Source organism: Boleophthalmus pectinirostris, unplaced genomic scaffold, assembly GCF_026225935.1.
Source record: "Boleophthalmus pectinirostris isolate CB_2022bp ecotype Guang Dong unplaced genomic scaffold, ASM2622593v1 HiC_scaffold_10, whole genome shotgun sequence".
Taxonomy (NCBI): Eukaryota; Metazoa; Chordata; class Actinopteri; order Gobiiformes; family Gobiidae; genus Boleophthalmus; species Boleophthalmus pectinirostris.
Genome location: NW_026570971.1, coordinates 11144355 through 11163819, shown reverse-complemented (window position 1 = coordinate 11163819; position 19465 = coordinate 11144355). Strand labels below are relative to the sequence as shown.

The 19465-nt window shown below is 39.0% G+C and overlaps 1 protein-coding gene across 2 annotated transcripts in view; it reads left to right on the top strand.

Moving 5' to 3' along the window:
* keap1a (kelch-like ECH-associated protein 1a) overlaps positions 1–19205 on the top strand; it is a 56083-nt gene extending 36878 nt beyond the window's left edge. Inside the window, exons 7-12 of one of the 2 annotated variants that reach the window (XM_055161117.1) lie at positions 2157–2263; positions 4525–4654; positions 6604–6800; positions 10441–10646; positions 12874–13050; positions 16712–19205. In XM_055161117.1, the coding sequence (XP_055017092.1) occupies positions 2157–2263; positions 4525–4654; positions 6604–6800; positions 10441–10646; positions 12874–13050; positions 16712–16923 (1029 nt within the window). In that variant the 3' untranslated portion in view covers positions 16924–19205. Of the gene's footprint in view, positions 1–2156; positions 2276–4524; positions 4655–6603; positions 6801–10440; positions 10647–12873; positions 13051–16711 lie in introns of both variants that reach the window. The other variant, XM_055161115.1, reaches the window with a different exon arrangement.
* The last annotated feature ends 260 nt before the right edge of the window (positions 19206–19465 follow it).

The window sequence follows — 19465 nt, the reverse complement described above, 5'->3', positions numbered from 1 at the left end:
ACAAACAAAACTGCACAAATTCACTCGTTCACAGCCCTGCGCCAAACTGAACGTCCCGTATCGAAACGGTTCGGCATGAATACATGTACTGTTACACCCCTATGTACAATATTGTTAAAAAGACAAACTACAATACATGAATAACAGAATGCAACTCTTAAATGGCTCATGTTACAGAAAATTGACACTTGTGAACTTTGACACGTTATAATGTTACATCATCAAAAACAAACCTGGAGTTGTTTTGTTTCATTCACATGTATTTGAGTAACTTTTACATTTTATTGTCTATTTTTATTGTCAATGCTCTGTCCCACCTTGTGATGTCAAGAATCGGTACCTTTAGTTAAGTTTGGCAATTCCAGGGCTGAACCGATCCAAAAGATTCTAGTGAAGGTGTATGTAGTTTAAAAACACAGTGGAGAAAGTGGAACTCAGCCTAAATATGCAGGATTTGTGTTCATGTGAGCGAAACAAAACTCCAGGTCTGTTTGTGATGAGCAAACGTTATAACATGGATCAGAAATTATGATATATTGCTGAACTAAATATGGCGAATAAACGACAATATTGAAACCAAACCATACAGCAGAATTAACCCTCAAAGTATTTTAATGTACAATATTGCTCAAAAAAACACAAACTGCAATAAATAATAATAATACAGAATTCAACGCTTTGTATTAGGGCTGAACAATTTTAAGAAAAAACTGCATTGCGATTTTTCTGGCAGATGTTGCATATATATCGATTTCATCCATGTTTTTTTTTCAAATCAGGTTTCAGTGCACATGAACATTTGCAAACATCTCAAAAACTTGCATCATACCAGAGTTTTGTACCGGCGTGACTACTACTGTCAAAATCTGTCATCACTTCACAGGCTTTATTTATTTAGCAGAAGAAACATTGATCGAGATGCCGGGCTTTTGCGTCGCATACGGACTGAACCTGGACTGAACCTGGACTGAACCTGGACTGAACCTGGACTGAACCTGGACTGAACCTGGACTGAACCTGGACTGAACCTGGACTGAACTCAGAATTTAACCCAGGGGACTAAATCGGGACTAAATCGGGACTAAATCGGGACTAAATCGGGACTAAATCGGGACTAAATCGGGACTAAATCGGGACTGATCCCAGACGTGAACTGGGAGGACGGATCCCGGAGGACGGATCCCGGAGGACGGATCCCGGAGGACGGATCCCGGAGGACGGATCCCGGAGGACGGATCCCGGAGGACGGATCCCGGAGGACGGATCCCGGAGGACGGATCCCGGAGGACGGAGCCCAGAATTTAACCGGGAGGACGGATCCCAGAATTTAACCGGGAGGACGGATCCCGGAATTTAACCGGGAGGACGGAACCCAGAATTTAACCGGGAGGACGGAACTGGGACTGGAACCCAGAATTTAACCGGACGACTAAACCGGGTCTAAACCAGGTCTTCGATTAATCGTTAACGTTTTTATGTAATATCAAGTATCATCATCATTATTACTATTACTAATCTGCATAAATAAACTCAACTTTACAACATATAAACCATAATCACTGTAAAGCCACATCAGCCCGTTTGAGATTATAATGTTTTTAATGCAGCTTTGACACATTTGTTTACGTTTTACAGATTTACAAAACTTAAAACCACATGGCTAATTTGCATAAACTGTAAGCAAAGAAAACAGCTCTTTCCTTGTGCGCTGATGCGGTTCAGCTTCTGTCGGACTAAAGGACACAACTCTGTGGAATTTAGGTGTTCTTTATGTGACTGAGGGATGTTGATGATGCAAGTGTGACAAAGTTTACTGAACAAAACCTGGGTCATTTACACGGCTTTGACGCTCCCAAAATTGTGTTGTCTGAGATCGCGATTTTCGGTCCAAAACAATACATCGTTCAGCCCTACTTTGTATCTGTAATGAATTATACAAGTTTATAATTTGACGTCTACAGCTCAAATGTCATTGTAGCACAGAAAAAGAACCAAAACCTTCCCACAAGTGTAAGAAACACCTACTCATGACTAATACTGACCCCTCCGAATGTATTCCTCCATCTGTCATGTATCAATGAGTCACTGTAGTGTTTATTGTGACAGATCTGACAATTATCACTTTAAATCTGATCAGAACTGTTTGTCCTTTTTAGGCCAACTCGTGTAAAGACTTCCTGTCCAAGATCTTCCAGGACATGACCCTGCGCAAAGTCCCCCCACCCCCGCTCAGGGGCTGTCAGCTCATCTATGTGGCTGGAGGGTACAACGGCGGGTAGGCTCTAGTGCCTACGCCTTCACTTTATATATATACTAATAAATATACATATATACTGTGTGCCAGGGGTGTCAAACTCAAATTTAACTCAAAATTTTAAAATGGGACTAAGCCAAACTAAGTATTTATTGAAAAATGTCAACATCTTTTTGCATGTTTTCTTTCGAGATATGTAATGTTTAAACCTTTTCTTCTTAAAATAAATGTTTAATAATAGTTTTGCTTAAACATTGAATCCAGAACAAACATAATATAAAACAACAAAATTTTAAATAATGTCTCGATAGTCAGACAGATTTGATATGATCTTGTGGGCCAAATATAATTCTATAATGGGCCAAATTTAGCCCCCGGTCCTGAGTTTGACATGTCTGCTGTATACACTACCTGTCAACACTTTGGACACAGTTTTTTATTTTTTCATGATTATTTACACTGTAGATTCTCACTGAACTCATCGTAACTATAAATGACATGTGGAATGTGGAAAACAAAAAAATAAACTAAAAATAACTTGACCTTTTATTTTAGATTTTTAAAAATAGCGCTTTGTTTTGATCACTGCTCTGCACTCTTGACCCTGACAAAGCACAGCTGTGAAGTGAAGACCAGACACTACTGCTCAAAAGTTTTAGAACACCACACTTTTTCCATTTTTTTTTTTTTTTTTTACTGTTGAACAAAACATATTCTAAACTTTTGATTCATGAAAGTGTCCACCTTTGGCAGATATAACAGCTGAACACACTCGTGGCTCGTTCTTTTTACAATAGAAATCAAATATTCTTCAGAAAGTTGCAGAAGTTCCCATAAATGTGTGGCACTTGTAGGTTTCTTGGCTTTTACTCTTCTGTCCAGTTCATCTCAAACCAGCTCGATGGGGTTTAAGTCTGGACACTGTGCTGCTGGACACTCCATGTTTTCAAGTTTACCATCTTGTTCTTTTTTTCCTGAGGTAGTTTTGGCAGAGCTTGGACTTATGTTTTGTATCTTTTATCTCTTTTTTTAAACCTCTTTTAATCCATTTCAAGCTTTTCATTGGACTTGCCACACTTGAATTGCGCTAAATAACTGGAAAAAATTGGGTGTTCTAAAACTTTTGACCAGTTAAGTACAAAATAATGAGTTTTCACTTTTCTTTACTACATAATTACTAAATATCTTGCCTTTTTATATTTGATATCTTCCATATGTATATAAAATGTTGAAAAATGTTATGTAGTAACAAAAAAAAAAAACACTGAAAATTAATGTGTCCAAACTGACTCGTAGTGTACTTATATTTTTAAGATCAATCTGAAACAATCTAAAGATGCCTGAACGTGCATCTTTCTTAATTTCGACCATTTCACGTTTTTGCTGAAATCATGACAAATCAAATCAAATCTGACCTGTAACTTGGCCTGGTTACACCTTCTGCTTGTCTCCACGAGGAAGTTTAATACCATATTGTGAAACATTCTAGGTAAATCAGTAACATCTCCGTGGAGACGAGCACCAGGTTGACTCTCCACCCAAAAGTTACGTTACCTTTAAATTGAGAGGATCATTTTGGTGATGACTTAATTGTTAAAGAGCTGAGATTACGGTATTTTCTGAGCTATGTTATGTTTCCCGATCACAAACAGACCTGGAGCTGTGTTTTGTTTCATCCACACATGTTTAGTGCACAACAAAACTAGTGTGCTCCACTGTGTTTTTAAACTTTATACACCTTCACTAGAATCATTTGGATCATTTCAGCCCTGGAATTGCTGATCTCTTCTGAGCTAAAGGGCATTTTGAGCTTTAAAGATGTAAACAGTCATGATTGAGTAATAAAAAAAACTTGGAGAAAAGAGAATATTGATCCACAAGGGACATTATTTGGACACAGTAGCTCACTGTTAGGGGAAGAAACAAAAGAACCAAGATGGAAAATGGAATAAATTAAAGTTTAACAGGGATGTAAAAGGTAAATTAACAAAACAGACTAAAATATGTACAGAAAATAACCAACTAAGAAACAAAACAGAATTATACGAGTTTTGTGCCATAAAACGGGTCACAGAGGCTTACACAAAAACGAGTGATTAAACTAAGGGACACACACAAAACTAAAACACAAACCACATAAACCCACGAACAAAATAAAGTGTGAATGAAACAAAACAACTCCAGGTCTGTTTCTGAGGAGGTAACAATATTATAACATGGCTTAAATCTCACAAGAGTCAGTTTTGCGTGACACTTGTTTCTCTGTTCAGTTACAGGCAGCAGTCTCTGCCCACTCTGGAGGCCTATGACCCCAGGAGGAACCTGTGGATCCCTCTGGCCGACATGGAAGCGCCCTGCAGCGGCCTGGGAGCCTGCACCCTCTTCGGACTGCTCTACACTGTGGGTTTACTGCTACAAATGAAAAAAATTCCTATTAGATTTAATATTCTCAGCAAAACATACCTGGAGATGAATTTTGTTTCATTCACACATGTTTGAGTGATTACTAGGGATGTAACAATAACTGAAATATCGTGATATCGTTAAAATTCTCACAATATCGTGGACCATCAGAATATATCGAGTTACAAGTCTCGATGCTTAAATGAAGTTATGGTGCAGCAATAGCTAAAAAAAAAGACTACATAGACCATGATCCTTTGCTCCATTTCAGTGACTACAGAGAAAGAAGTTCCAAGCACTTAAGTCTTGTCAAGGCATTTTAAGAGGAATACCAGTTAAGTTTTGTTTGCCTCCACAGAATATCGCAATAAATATCGTACCATGAGATGTATATTGTGAAAATATTGTAAAGAGAGATTCCCTAATCATGAGCCTCCCCATCATATCGAGCTTTCCCACGATATTGCAATAAATATCGTACTGTGACAATATCATACTGTGAGACTTGGATATCGTTACGCCCCTAACGTTTACTAGCCAGACTGGCGCCACCTTGTGCCTCCGCTCAATTTCATTTCTCTCCAGCGACTAGGTCAGGAATCAGAATACACTAGACGGTTCGCAAAAACCCCGGAAGTGCGAGTTTGGGCACCAGCCAATCAGCAAAGAGTCATATATTCTGTGTTGGCAACGATTCCTGAGATCGAGGATTTAAAGCCGGAACAAATAGAATGGTGAATTTTATCAAGGGGAAAGACGTTATTGCCCTTCTTCATACGGGATTTGGGAAAAGCTTAATATACCAGTTAGCCCTGTTAGACATGCATCACGACCAAATAGCAGTGATTGGTTAAATAAAAAAATGTACCTGCCTACTGTTGATCGAACGAATTCTAACACTGCGAGGTCAGACGGTTTTTACGAAGTGAAACCGGCTGATGAATCAGGCTGCCTGTTTACATCTCCAAAACTCAAAATACTTTGTACCACACAGCCTTATATTATTGCTTTACGTACACATTGTTGTTTTGTTTCATTTTTATTTTACACCATAGTGTAACCAAATTTTGTGCAAAGTATAATTTAAACAAACTGTACTTAGCCTTTGCTCTTACTGGTTTAAAAAAAAAGTGCAATCACAACTGAACCTGTGTTGCAAATGTTTTAACCTGCAGATAGACACATACAAGTCCGTCTCATTCTCAGTTTATGGACAGGCCTCATGTCAAAACTCAGAACCTCCAGAATTCACTCCCTGAGCTACAGAGGCTGCACTAGCACTGACTCATTGCTGGTTTTCCTGGGGTTTATGTCGTGACCGTTCAGATCAGAGGCATTTTAGGTTTAAACTAATTGAATTTCAGCTCTGAAACTGGCAACCCAAATACTTTCTGATTAGATAATCTACTTGAGAACCAAAATACCAAATTCCTAGTCAGAGCTGTACTTGATTTGAACATTTTTAGCTTGTATCTTGGAGCACAGTTAGGTCATGCTAATAGATTTTAAAATTTAACTCTAAATTTAACTTTTCATACAGTTTTTTTTTTTTTTTTTTACTTAGACTTGGAGAAACCTTTATTGATCCACATTGAAATTATTTGGACACAGTAGTTCACACATCTCAATATAATAATAAATGGCAAACATGATATTTAAAGCCTATTTTGGGAATAAATAAAGGTTATCTAATGTTATTCCTTCATATTTAGTACATCCTTCCTGTTTTTAAGTTAAGCTCTGTCATCAAAGTTGTGCTGATAATTTCAAAGCTCACCTTTTTTTTGTTTAATAGTTTTCCAGATTTGAGCGTGTTACCAAATGCTTTCTTTTTCCACTGCGCCATTTACCCAAGTTATTTCCTGTAAACTGGTCACACCAAGATCGAGTTTCAGGACTTTAAAGGTCAGACCAGTGAATCATTTTGCCTCTTTGGTGATTTTCAGGTGGGTGGGAGGAACCTGTCCCTCCAGAATAACGTGGAGTCCAGCGCTCTGTCCTGCTACAACCCCATGACCAACCAGTGGCGCCAGCGCGAGTCCCTGAACACGCCCAGGAACAGGGTGGGCGTGGCCGAGGTGGACGGGTGCATCTACGCCGTGGGGGGGTCCCAGGGCTCCACACACCACAGCACCGTCGAGAGGTGAGGACGCTCTGACTTACACTTACTCCCTTAAAGTTGGTCTCAGAGTATTATACTACATAAGGGTGATTTTTACAGTTGTAGGGAGTATTATCTGTTACATAAGGGTGAGTTGTGTTGTGAGTTGTACAGCTGTAGGGCGTATTATAAAAAGGTGAGTTGTACAGTTGTAGGGAGTATTATATAAGGGTAAGTTGTAAAGTTGTAGGGAATATTATGTTAAATAAAGGTGAGTAGTTATACAGTTGTAGGGAGTATTATCTGTTACATAAGGGTGTGTTTTTGTACAGTTGTAAGGATTATCTGACCTAAGGGTGAGTTGTACAGTTGTAGGGATTATTATCTGTGACATAAGGGTGAGTTGTACAGTTGTAGGGATTATTATCTGTGACATAAGGGTGAGTTGTTGTACAGTTGTAGGGATTATTATCTGTGACATAAGGGTGAGTTGTTGTACAGTTGTGTGGATTATTATGTTACATAAAGGTGAGTTGTACAGTTGTAGGGAGTATTACATAATGGTGAGTTGTTGTACATTTGTAGGGAGTATTGTCTGTAACATAAGTGAGTTATTGTACAGTTGTAGGGAGTATTATCTGTGACATAAGGATGAGTTGTTAATACAGTTGTAGGGAGTATTATCTGTGACATAAGGGTGAGTTGTTGTACAGTTGTAGGGAGTATTATATTAACATAAGGGTGAGTTGTGCAGTTGTAGGGAGTATTATCTGTTACATAAGGGTGAGTTGTTGTACAGTTGTAGGGAGTATTATATTAACATAAGGGTGAGTTGTGCAGTTGTAGGGAGTATTATCTGTTACATAAGGGTGAGTTGTTGTACAGTTGTAGGGAGTATTATATTACATAAGGGTTAGTTGTACAGTTGTAGGGAGTATTACCTGTAACATATGGTTGAATTGCTGTACAGTTGTAGGGAGTATTGTATAAGGGTGAGAAGTTGTACAGTTGTAGGGAGTATTATCTGCAACAAATTTAGTTATTGTACAGTTGTAGGGAGTATTATATTGCATAAGGATGAGTTGTACTGTTGTAGGGAGTATTATCTGTTACATAAGTGTGAGTAGTTGTACAGTTATAGGGAGTATTATATTGCATAAGGGTGAGTTGTACAGTTGTAGAGTTATCATTACATAAAAGTGAGTTGTAGGGAGTATTATCTGTTACATAAGTGTGAGTTGTTCTACAGTTATAGGGAGTATTATTTTATGAAAGGGTGAGTTGTTGTACAGTTGTAGGGAGTAATAAAAAATAGCTGTGATACTAAGTCTTTGTTAAACCACTTCTGTACAAAATGAATATGAAACACACCCATTTTACTCATCAAAACTGAAAATGTCAAATGTGTCACACGAACGAGTTTCCTTCCAGTGAAGCAGCAAAACTAATTTAGTAAAATCTACAAAAAAAAAACACCTCTTCGTGATATTGATACAACAGTCTGATATTGATACTGTATCATCACATTAAACTGTACAGTATTTCGATATATTAATATTTTTGCACACTCCTAGTCTGGAGGTATAAGGAACAGTGTGATTGGTCTGACAGGTATCCACACTTCAAACACCGCCCCTGCAGCCAGATGTGTGTAATTAAAAAAAAAAAGCAGTTCTGTGTGATATCACATACTACTTGAAATTGCAGAGGTTATTGGAGGCAGCACACAAAGCTGCAAATGTTTTAGTTTGCATTAAAGCTGACAAAAAGGACTGGAAACAGGCAGTGCTATTAATACATCATATACGAAGTTTAGTAAGGGAAGTTTATTTAGTTTCACTTTTCAAGGGGCTTATTGTCATGTGGTGATACAGGAAGTGCTCCACTGTGTTTTTAAACTCCATACACCTTCACTTGAATCATTTGGATCATTTCAATCTTAAAACTGCCAGTCTCTACTGAACTTAAGGTAAAAGGAGATGTTATTTTGAAAACTAGCACTACGTGACATCACAAGGTGGAATAGAGCATTCTGAGGTGGACAGACTAATAATAAAGGATCACTCAAACTTGTGACTTGAGTGCTCAGAAAGTCTACCCCCCTTATCCCCGCCCACTCGTCTGTACTTACTGCAGTTATTTGAAAAATTCAGACCGTGGGTTTCCTCACTGTTGTGCTGCTTTTTCCAGTGTCTCGACTCGTAATCTGCCGTGTCACTGCTGATAAGAAATGTTTCTCAGCGGCGTTGCCAAGTTAAATAGATCTTGCATAAGTGTGCTGGGTAAAAGTTGCTGCTCTCGTAAACATGTTGTAGCCTACACATCATTATCTAATACTGTACAGTTCATACACTGTTTTTAAAAAGTAATTCCACTGATCCTGTAAAAGCCTGTTGCCATTAGATGTTTATCAAGTAGCATTTCCAGATACACGGGGGTTCAGTTGGAGAACAGCGCTGTTGAGTTTAGGTCATTTCTGATTAAACTGCTGATTTTATCAACCACACCAACATGGCCGACAGTTTCTCCTAATCCTTGAACTCGCTCAGAACATAGAAGTATAATAAAATCTGGAAGATGAATCTAAGATGGCGCTGTATTGTTTTGAGGCCTGTCGAGTTTGGCACATGGGCCCAAAAAATATTTTTACATGGGGCTAGGCTCAGTCTTACAAAACTAACTTTTACGCACTTTGAGGATTTACTAATTTCTTTTGTTTTGTTATAAAAATAGAAAAGAATCCCTACAAAATCCAACCTCCGTCAAGTTGTCGATGCTCTGTCAGCCGAACACGGGCAGGTTGAATTCCCAAAAAATACATTGCAATCTGCTGGAGAATTCTTTCTGGGCCCATCTCCTGGGAGCTGCAGTACCTGGAGTGGCCACTAGTCTGTCTGGAGCTGGGTCAGTTATCCAGTTTTTATTATAGATCAGTAGCTCAGAGGTGAAACGGCAAGCACATGCTCCAAGTTGACTCACTAAAACAGATAACGGCAAAGCCAAGATTTGAGCAGGTCTGTGTATATAAATGTGCACAACCTAATTAGTCGAGTGGGAGGGCCAATTATAAAGTTAATGAATTCATTAATCAATGGATTTATACAGTGCCTTTCAAGACACCCAAAGCGCTTTTACAGAGCATTATTCATTCACTGCACACTCGCGGCCCTGGGACAGACTGACAGAAGCGAGGCTGCCAATCTGCACCATCAGCCCCTTCAACCAACACAAACACACGCATCACTTTTATACTCGGCAATCTGGGTGTCTTGCCTAAACACATAATGACGGTTTTTGCCACTGGCGTCCGACTGTGGCACCTGATTTTCCCAGTGGTCTCCCATCCACGTCCTAACCAGGCCCGGCACTGTTGAGTTTCTAAGATCTGACAGGCTTAGACTTTGGCAATTCAAAAAAGCCAAGTGATTTATACTGTATGTGTTAAAATCCTGCTTGGGGTTAGCTCTACAGTCTCTGAAAGTTGTGAGAAGTGTGTAATAAAAAGCGAGGTAGGCAGGTGAGGAGTAACTTTTAAAAATGTTAGATATTTTTATTTTCTCTATATATTTTTTGTAATTATTTGTCCACCATTGTCCGTTTTTGGTTTAGTGCACAGCAGGCAGAAAAGTTGTCTTCCTGTTTGCTTTTATGCTTCATCTTCACAAATATCTATTGTTTCCAGGTGGGACCCAGAGACCAACCGCTGGGCCTACATCAGCCCCATGTCGGTGGCTCGTCTGGGGGCAGGGGTCACGGGCTACGGGGGGGCTCTGTACGTGGTGGGGGGCTTCGACGGGCAGAACCGCTGGAACAGTGCAGAGAAGTACCAGCCTGAAACCAACACCTGGGTGCAGCTCGCCCCCATGGGCACCGTGCGCAGTGGCCTGGGTAAGTCTGACCACAGGTACAGTTCACATTCAACAGTTTGATCATGTTGAAATGGTAGAGGAGCCAAAAACTGAAAAGTAAGAGTATCGTTGATTCTAAATATTAGTAGCAGAGGTGTGAAAAAGTACTGAAAAATTGTAATTCAGTAAAAGAATCTTTAATGCTTAAAAGTGAAAATAACCATCTAAAAATCTACTTGAGTAAAAGTAAAAAAGTATGTCATTTAAAATTTAATTATCTGATGTAAAAAAAAAAAGTGATAGTTTTAATCAATTTTTTTAAAGACAACTGAGGTCACGAACACTTTAACACTTGCATTATGTTATTCTGTATTTTGCATTTGAAAACAAATGGCTCAGAGGTTTGGTCAAGGGTTTCCTTTGCTTATACTCTCGAGAATAATTAAATGCACTTTTTTTTTTTTTTTTTTTTTTCATATCGTCCAGGACGACCTCGATCTGTCTCAGCACCAGCATCATTCAGGTTGATCCAAGATAAAGTGATGGTTCAGTACAATGACTGTACATTCTATAGAGAAAATGCTGCAGTTTCCTTTCATTTCCGGCAGATTTTTTATTTTTTTTACTCAGTAACGAGGGTGGGTTTCAGTGTAACGATGTAAAATTACCTATTTCAAAAACTATTAAAAAAAATTACAAATAACTGCTAAATAATAATCAATAAACATGAAAACTACTCAATTACAGTAACATGAGTAAATGTAATTTGTTACTTTCCACCTTTGCAAAGTAGCCCGAGAAAATACTCAACAGTAACTGTTTCGACACAACATTTTAGTTGGAAATTTGAATTTAAATAAACAAAAATCCTGAACATCTGGTATTTTAAAAGGACAGAATGTAGTGAAAAAAGTCATTTCATTTTTTTCCATTTAGATTTGAGACTGAGCTGATTTTTACGATCTTAAAACATGAAAAACAGAACTAGTCCTTTTTAAAAAAAACGTTTGCAGTGGTCCAAAGTTCTTCCTCACCTTATGTATTCAGAGCATCTTGATTATTCACCAAGATGAGTTTGAGCGCTTTTCACAACTTTAAGAGGCCAGAGCGGAGTTTTGCTGTGACGGTAAAGCAACAACTAGCATGCTAAACACGCAATTCCTGTTTCACATAGAATAAAACTAATTAGTTGCAGACAGCAGGCATTGCTCTTATTTTAACTCTGTAAGAACGGCTTTTATAATACATCTGTACTGGGATAAAACGGATTTGATTTGATTTAATGGTCCCATCTTTCGTTTGTTTTTTGTTTTTTTTCTCATTTATTTTATTATGTTTCCTCATCAGAAACAGACCTGGAGTTGTTTTGATTCATTCACACATGTTTAACACACAAACCCTGAATATTAGGCTTCTCCCAAACTAAAAACACAGTGGAGCACATCCTGTAGAGTGTTTTCAAACTCTATACACCTTCACTAGAACCATTTAGATAATTTCAGCCCTGGAATTGCCGATCTCTACTGAACTAAAAGGCAAAAAGTAGCTGTTAACTTAAAGTACCACTTTTGAGCTTTGGAGATGTAGACGGACTAGTAATGAAGGGTTACTCAAATGCATGAATGAAGCAACTCCAGGTCTGTTTTTGATGAGGAAACATTATAACGTGACTTAAAGCTCATGATTTGTATAAAATAGGACGTTTAATTACATGAAAAAATCGAGTACAGCCTCTTAAACACAGGTTTCCCACGGTCACAGAAATCCTGGAAAAGTCGGGGAATTTTCTTTCACACAACTACAGCGTTCTGTTAAGTTCTCATTATGCTATGATTATTTCTGAACATATGTGCCTTTTGTTTAAAAGAGATGACAATAAATGCACTGACAGGATTTTGTTAAAAAAAACGAATGCAAAAGAAACAGAAAACTCACACCAAAATTCTTGTAGAGGTGCAAATACAAGGAGCAGCAAGACAAAAGTGAAAAAATGCATAGCACACTCAATGACCGATGTCCAAAAGCTTTTTTTTATTTTTAAATAACGTTTTGGCAAAATAAATCCTTCGTCAGATATTTTTCTTGCTTTAGACCAAAGTATAACTAAAAAAAACTATAATACCAAACCATAAGGTGAGTGGAAAGGGTTAACATTTCATATTTAGCCCTAAAAGTCTGAAATTCGCTTTTCAGAACATGTTTGTCGCAGTCTGTTAACGCTGCATCGATATATTTTCATATTTCTCCTCCCTCTGTGTGCGTTCTAGGCCTGGTGTGCATAGGCTCGTACATGTACGCCATCGGGGGATATGACGGGCTCAGGCAGCTGTCGTTAGTGGAGCGCTACAACATCAGCAGGAACGTGTGGGACGTCCGGGCCCCCATGGAACAATGCCGCAGTGCACATGGAGTCGCCGTGTACTCCGGACGCATATACGTCTTCGGTCAGTCTGCTGATGTCTGTTTTCATAAGTTTTAAGTCTGGTTCATACATGCATCATGAATTTCAGACTTCTGGTCATCGCGCAATGCATACTGGAAAGGATTTTTTTGAAAAAGTGAGCATCAAACTGCCATGTTTGATTTCCCAGTTTGATGCGTGTATTGACAAAGCCGATCTTTACTTTCTTGTGTGGTTGTTGGATCCTAACGGCGAAAAATGGCTTGAGAAATGGGCTTCGGAAGTTTGCGAACTCCATAAATGCAAAAGGGAATCAGATCTGTGTGACTGCAAACCTCTGTTCAAACTGTTTCCCTTCCCAACGGAATTGAAAAATAGTGAAATGCGAAGGCGATGGGCAGGACTGATCCACAGGAAGGACCAAAAACGAAACTTTTGGCTGCCTAAGAAATCATCCCGAGTTTGCAGCGAACATTTTGTATGTGGAGCAGCAACAAAGCGGGATGAAAAGATCGGGTTTGACAATAGACTCATCCCACTGGGAAAACAAACATGGCGGTTTGATGCTCACTTTTTTTGGAAAATCCTTCCCAGTATGCGTTGCGCGATGACCAGAAGTCTAAAATTCATGATGCATGTATTGATGATCAACTTTCCCTGAGGATGTGACGCAAACTAGAGGCTCTGTTAGACTTTATTTTTAGCTTTATTTGATTGCAATCTGACCATTAAGAACTGAATTGGCTCGAATTACAACAAGTGAGCTGATTTCACTTCGGTCTTTATTAAGAACACATGATTTGGTGCTGTTAAACATTAAACAGTTTTTTTTCAGTTCATACCTTTTTGTTGAAAATCAAACAGGATCATGACCATGCGCTGTGTTAAATATATTTGAAGTTTTTCTTGAGTTTTCATCTTCAAACATATTTGACAGTGTTTACTAATCTGTACGTGGTGTCTCCTTGGTAACTTCTGAACATACCACCGTAGAGATACATGTAGAAAACCCCCACGCGATGTCACTGCAAAGTACCGCATCAATAAACTCATTGCATTGACTACAGAGCTTTTCCTCAACATGTAATTTAGGCATGTTATATTTGTGTCGGTGATTTGGTTTTGACTTGAATGCCCTTAGACTCCCAGTATTACTGTGTCACTTATTGAGTACGGCTAATTGCTTACTGTAAATAAAGTTTGGCAAAAAAGACAGTGAAGGTTATCCCAGGACATTACAAAGCGTTAAATGACGTGTGTGAGCAGAAAGGACACGACACAGGACAACTTAAAGGACACACATTATGCACTCTTGTTCTTTAATTCTCCTGTTTTCTTTAGAGCTCCCTCTACTGTCAGAAATGGATAATGTAAACAAATGAAGCTCTGAGGAAACGTGACTGATACAATAATAGAGCCATGTGTTTGTTGTGAACACAATTTCGACTTACAAACTGTGGCAGGAGAAGTCCGGATATTTACCTGTGACTTCACAAAACGGGCAGAATGTAAATGGAGCATTTTTAGTGGGCAGAGATGACTTTGTATATATATTTTTTGGTATTTCTTTTGTTTATCCATTAGTCCAAAGATTTTACTGGTATGAATGTGTCCCCTGTGTTTGATGGTGCTGGGGCCGCCTGTCAGGAGCAGTGGGACCCGCCTCCAGATCTTGAACTGGTCTTGGTCAGGACTATCTGTCTAAACCTAAGTCTAAAGTCAAATCCTCCAGCTCAAACTTTATTGATCCACAAGGAAATGATTTAGACACAGTAGCTCACACAATAACAAAGGGTAAAAAATATAAATGGTAATAATAAATTCTAAAAATTCAAAAAAGAGCAAGAGTCTGGTGTAAAGTAAGACTTAATTATATAAACGTAAATGTACAAGTTAAAATAAAATATAAAATCTCAGCTATATACAGGAGGTCACAGGAAGACAGTGCAACAGTGATATGATGATTGACAGGACATGAGGTTTTCTGTTACATAAGGGTGAGTTGTTGTGCAGTGTGACCTTTTGGAGCTTGTTTTGACTTGATGAGGGGAAAAGTGAGGATCTAGGGACCACCCAGATAGAGAGAACATGCCACCTCAATGGCTTAGTTTCCTTCTTGTGATGTCATAAGGGGGCGATTCAGGAAGTAGAAATAGAAGCTCAAATTTCCTGCATTAAGCTGTGTGTCAACTAGCTCAGGTCAAGTCTTAACGCCCTCTGCTGACAACACTGATGTTTATGTTCAGAGCTGAATTCCTGTTACAATGTCCTATAGTAATATAATATTTTAAAGGGTAATTCCACCTCAGTTGACCCCAAAAAATGCAATTTGAACCCTCACATTGTCCAATTGCAAAGAAAATTGGTGCATGAGTAAGTCAGAGCCAAGAAAGCACAAAATCTCAAATTTTAGTTTGATCAGACCATCGGTTTCCGATTTTGGTTTCTTTTTTTGCGTGATCGCTGAATTTCAGATTGCATTTACTCAGCAACTAGTGGACCGATATCACAAACCAATGTATCTCTGGAAAGGACATAAGGAATCTGGCATTTATTTTTGCATCTGAGTACTTTTGAGATGAATTATAGTTTGACCCTGAAATTTACAATAAGGGGTGCGCATCAATGACACCAATAGAAAAAAATTTAGCCCTATAAGTCTTGTAACGGTCCCAAATATTTATATATATAATTTCGCGCTTGTCTTTATATTTTACTTTGCGCCATCTAGTGGTCAATCACAATGTGGAACAAAGTATAATAGAAAGTTCCGCCCGAACCTAATCAACTTGCGCACCTTGCTGTCAACACATTGCCGCGGACATGTGAATATCTCCGGTAAGATGAGAATAAGTCAGATAAAATTTTATGGGAATAACAATGTAAACACTTGTTTATTGTTTTTATTTAGTATATAGCGAAGGGATTTGAAGCAAGATTAACAATTAGCCCCCTCGTGGATGTCAGCCCACGAGGTTTGTGTGCTTTATTATTATATTGTATTATATTGTAAGGTGCAGAGTTAATTTTGATGTTTTATTTATTATTTTCTTTGCTGCCAGTTCTCACGGGTTGAAGAGTGAATAAACCCTGTTAAAAAACCTCGTCCTCATGCTCATTCCTTGAGGGGTGCTACAAGTCTACTACAACATATTAAAAAATCGGGAGGGGTTTTCTTTATTTTTACACATATTTACTTGCCCTCATCTTAAGACATGCCAAAAGACATTCCATTCAGTGTATACGGCTGACAAAGGAACACACATACAGTACCATCCTTTTGTCCCTGTCTCCCTGACACAGATGCATGTCTATAAACTCGGTGAACAGGCAAACTCCCCTGATTTAGTTGCAGCTCATGAAGGACAAACGAGTGAAGATGGACACAAAGGCTGTTGGACCAGTAGTTGCTGAGTAAATGCAATTTGAAATTTGGCGACGACGCAAAAAAGTGAAAAAATGAAATTGCAATATCTCGGAAACTGTTGGTACGGTCAAACTAAACTTTGTAAAATTTTGATGAAACTTGGAAAATTGTGGGTAAATCATGGGCCAGAAAAGCTAAAATTTCAAAGTAGGGTTTAACTCATTGGGTGAACTGAGGTGGACTGACCCTAAACTGCAAAACGTTTTAAAAAGTATCTGCAAAATCTCCTCACTAATCATGACAATTTGCTTCTATGGTGTTTGTACTTTTTTTCCAGGCGGCTTCAACCAGCACGGCTTTTTGTCCAGCGTGGAGTGCTACTGCCCGGAGCGAAACGAGTGGGCCACGGTCACGCAGATGTCCATGGGGCGCAGCGGGATGGGCGTCGCCGTCACCATGGAGCCCTGCCCCGGGAGCCTGCCCGAGCTGGAGGACGAACAACAACAGCAGCAGCAGCAGCAACAGGAGGAGGGGGCAGGGGTCAGGTAGCACAAGGCCACCACCAGGGAGAGTCCAAGAGCTGCTTCTGTCGTCTGCTGTAATGGGCAAGGAACGGACGATTATACTAGATTGTGTTTGAGAGTCTGATGTCAACATTTCAGATGGATGCCGTGGGTTAAATTAATGTAACTTTTATTTATTTTTCTCATTTGACCCATTTTTCGTACCCGTCAGGAGCAGTTCGCAGTTCCCATGAATTTTTATGTAGGTAAATAGACTGCGTTCACCTTCTAGAAGCTGATGATGTTGTGAATTTTTTTGTCAGGAGTACCTAGCTGGAGAAATGTTCTATTTGGAAAACTGAAGGAGCGAGAGGAGACCCATCCAGGGAATAGAACCAGGAACCTTCTTGCTGTTGGTGGAAGTGACGCTTGTGCCACCATATTGCCCAATGTGTTTTTAGAGATTACGTCTACATATTTGTCACACTTATTATCCTACAGAATATAATTACATAATAATAATTCAAGGTAGTACAACTAAAGGTGCACTATGGAACTTTTCTGGTGGAACGTCACTTTTTCCTGATTATTTTTCTAATTATTTTGTTCAAACTAAACGGCAAATAGGTGATTATTTTATTTATTGGTCTCTTAAAAAAAAAAGAGGGGGCATTATGCAACTTAAGAGGTTTTTGACATCATCCCTGCATGTTTGAGTAATTTAGTGATCTCTCAAGTCCTATTCGAACCTCTAAGATTCTGTACGAGACTCTACCCACAAGCCTATGTCGCCCACACTCCCGCATGAAAATTCTCCATAAATACCGTATTTTTCGGACTATAAGTCATTCCGGAGTGTTAGTCGCACCAACCAAAAAAATGTGTAATGAAGAAAAAAATGTATAAGTCGCACTTTTGGGGGAAATTTATTTTATAAAATCAGAGACCAGGAACCAGTTATAGTAGTAATAGAATGGAGAACAGGCTGAACAGTTCTTCAGATAACTAACATAACCAGAACAAGTTTACCAAACTCTCCATCTCACTCTAAATCAGTAAATCCATTGAATTCTTCCTCCTCAGTGTCACTTCTGAGTAACTCCACGACCTCCGGAGGTAAACAGAGCGCCGCTTCCTCTTCTGTGTAGCTGTCATCAGACTCAGCATCAGTTCCAGTTAGAATTATTCTGGCCTTTCTGAATCCCGACAGGATGGTTTTGTTGTCACTGAAGTCCATGTGTTGTCGACTTCCAGGAAAGTTTCATGGTGCATACTCCCGGTTACCTTGAAGCTGCGTTCTCCTTCCCCGCTTTTCCCTAGTCCCTCACAAGTTTCTCGCTCACTCCAAACTTTCTTTCTGTTGCTTGATTAGTTTTCGGCTGAATATTTCACTACTTGCAGCAGGACAGAGGCTCTTTCCACAGGAGACATGCGCAGCAGAGCCAAGTGACAGTGGTACAGGGTAATAGAAGCAGATACCGACACACAAACGTAGAGCCTCTCGTGGCTGTCATTGTGAAAATTTTAATATTTTGCACCGGAGTACAAGTCTTAGAACCATCCAAACCATGAAAAAAGTGCGGCTTATAGTCTGAAAAATACGGTAAACAAACACTCAATACAAATCTGTACACTACAACTTCACAAACCTGATGCGATGTGCAGTAGTTTCCATTGCTCTGAAGGGGGAGTGACTTAACACGGGGAGCAAACAAAAGTGAAACTAAGAAAACACTAACTGCTCTAAATATATCACGTGTTAGCAGTTAAAACCTCACCAAGTAATATACCGCCTCTTTAAAGTATTTTTAGTTATAATTAATCTCCATGGAGACCAGCAAACGGATTAGCCACAACCAGAAAAGTTGCGCAATGCACCTTTTTATAATCCTTACACAAAAATCGAATAACTTTATTGTCATTACAGTACAGAAAAGGACTCTAACACACAATGTTGACGTCGCGTAACATTTTAGTCATTTTTCATCTGTTTTGAGTGGACGTGATTTAGACGCTGTGGACGCACAAACTGACCAATGAGACGCTGCCAAGACGATGAACCACAGTGTTGCAAGAAGTCACAACGATGCTATGTTTGAAATGTGCGTTGTAATGTAATTTAACTTGTACAAAAAGCAAAGTGTGATTATTCTAAGTGTGATTTTTTTTTTTTTTTTTTTTTTTTTTTTTTTTTTTGGTAATGAACTTTTGTATCGTGCGTCTACCTCCGCTCGGACCAGATTTTCGAATGGTCTGTCGCCAGCATTTTCACTCACTTTTGTAATTATTGTAAAGTAATTTGTACAAATAAATGTGATTAAAGTTGAACTGAAATCATGTTTTTTTTTTTATATTTTAGTATTAACATTGTAAGCTGTGAGAATTTGTTAACAGTTTAGTAAAGTTTTGTATTGATACTCTGCAGTGATGTCACGCTGGGGGTAGGGGGGGGGTTCTACATGTATGTGTCTATGGCGGAATGTTCTCCAGTTGTCACGGTGACACATGAGCGAAAACTGCCATACCGGTTTGTCAAAGCCTGATCCCGTCAGATCTCAGAAGCTAAGCAAGGACGGGCCTGGTTAGTA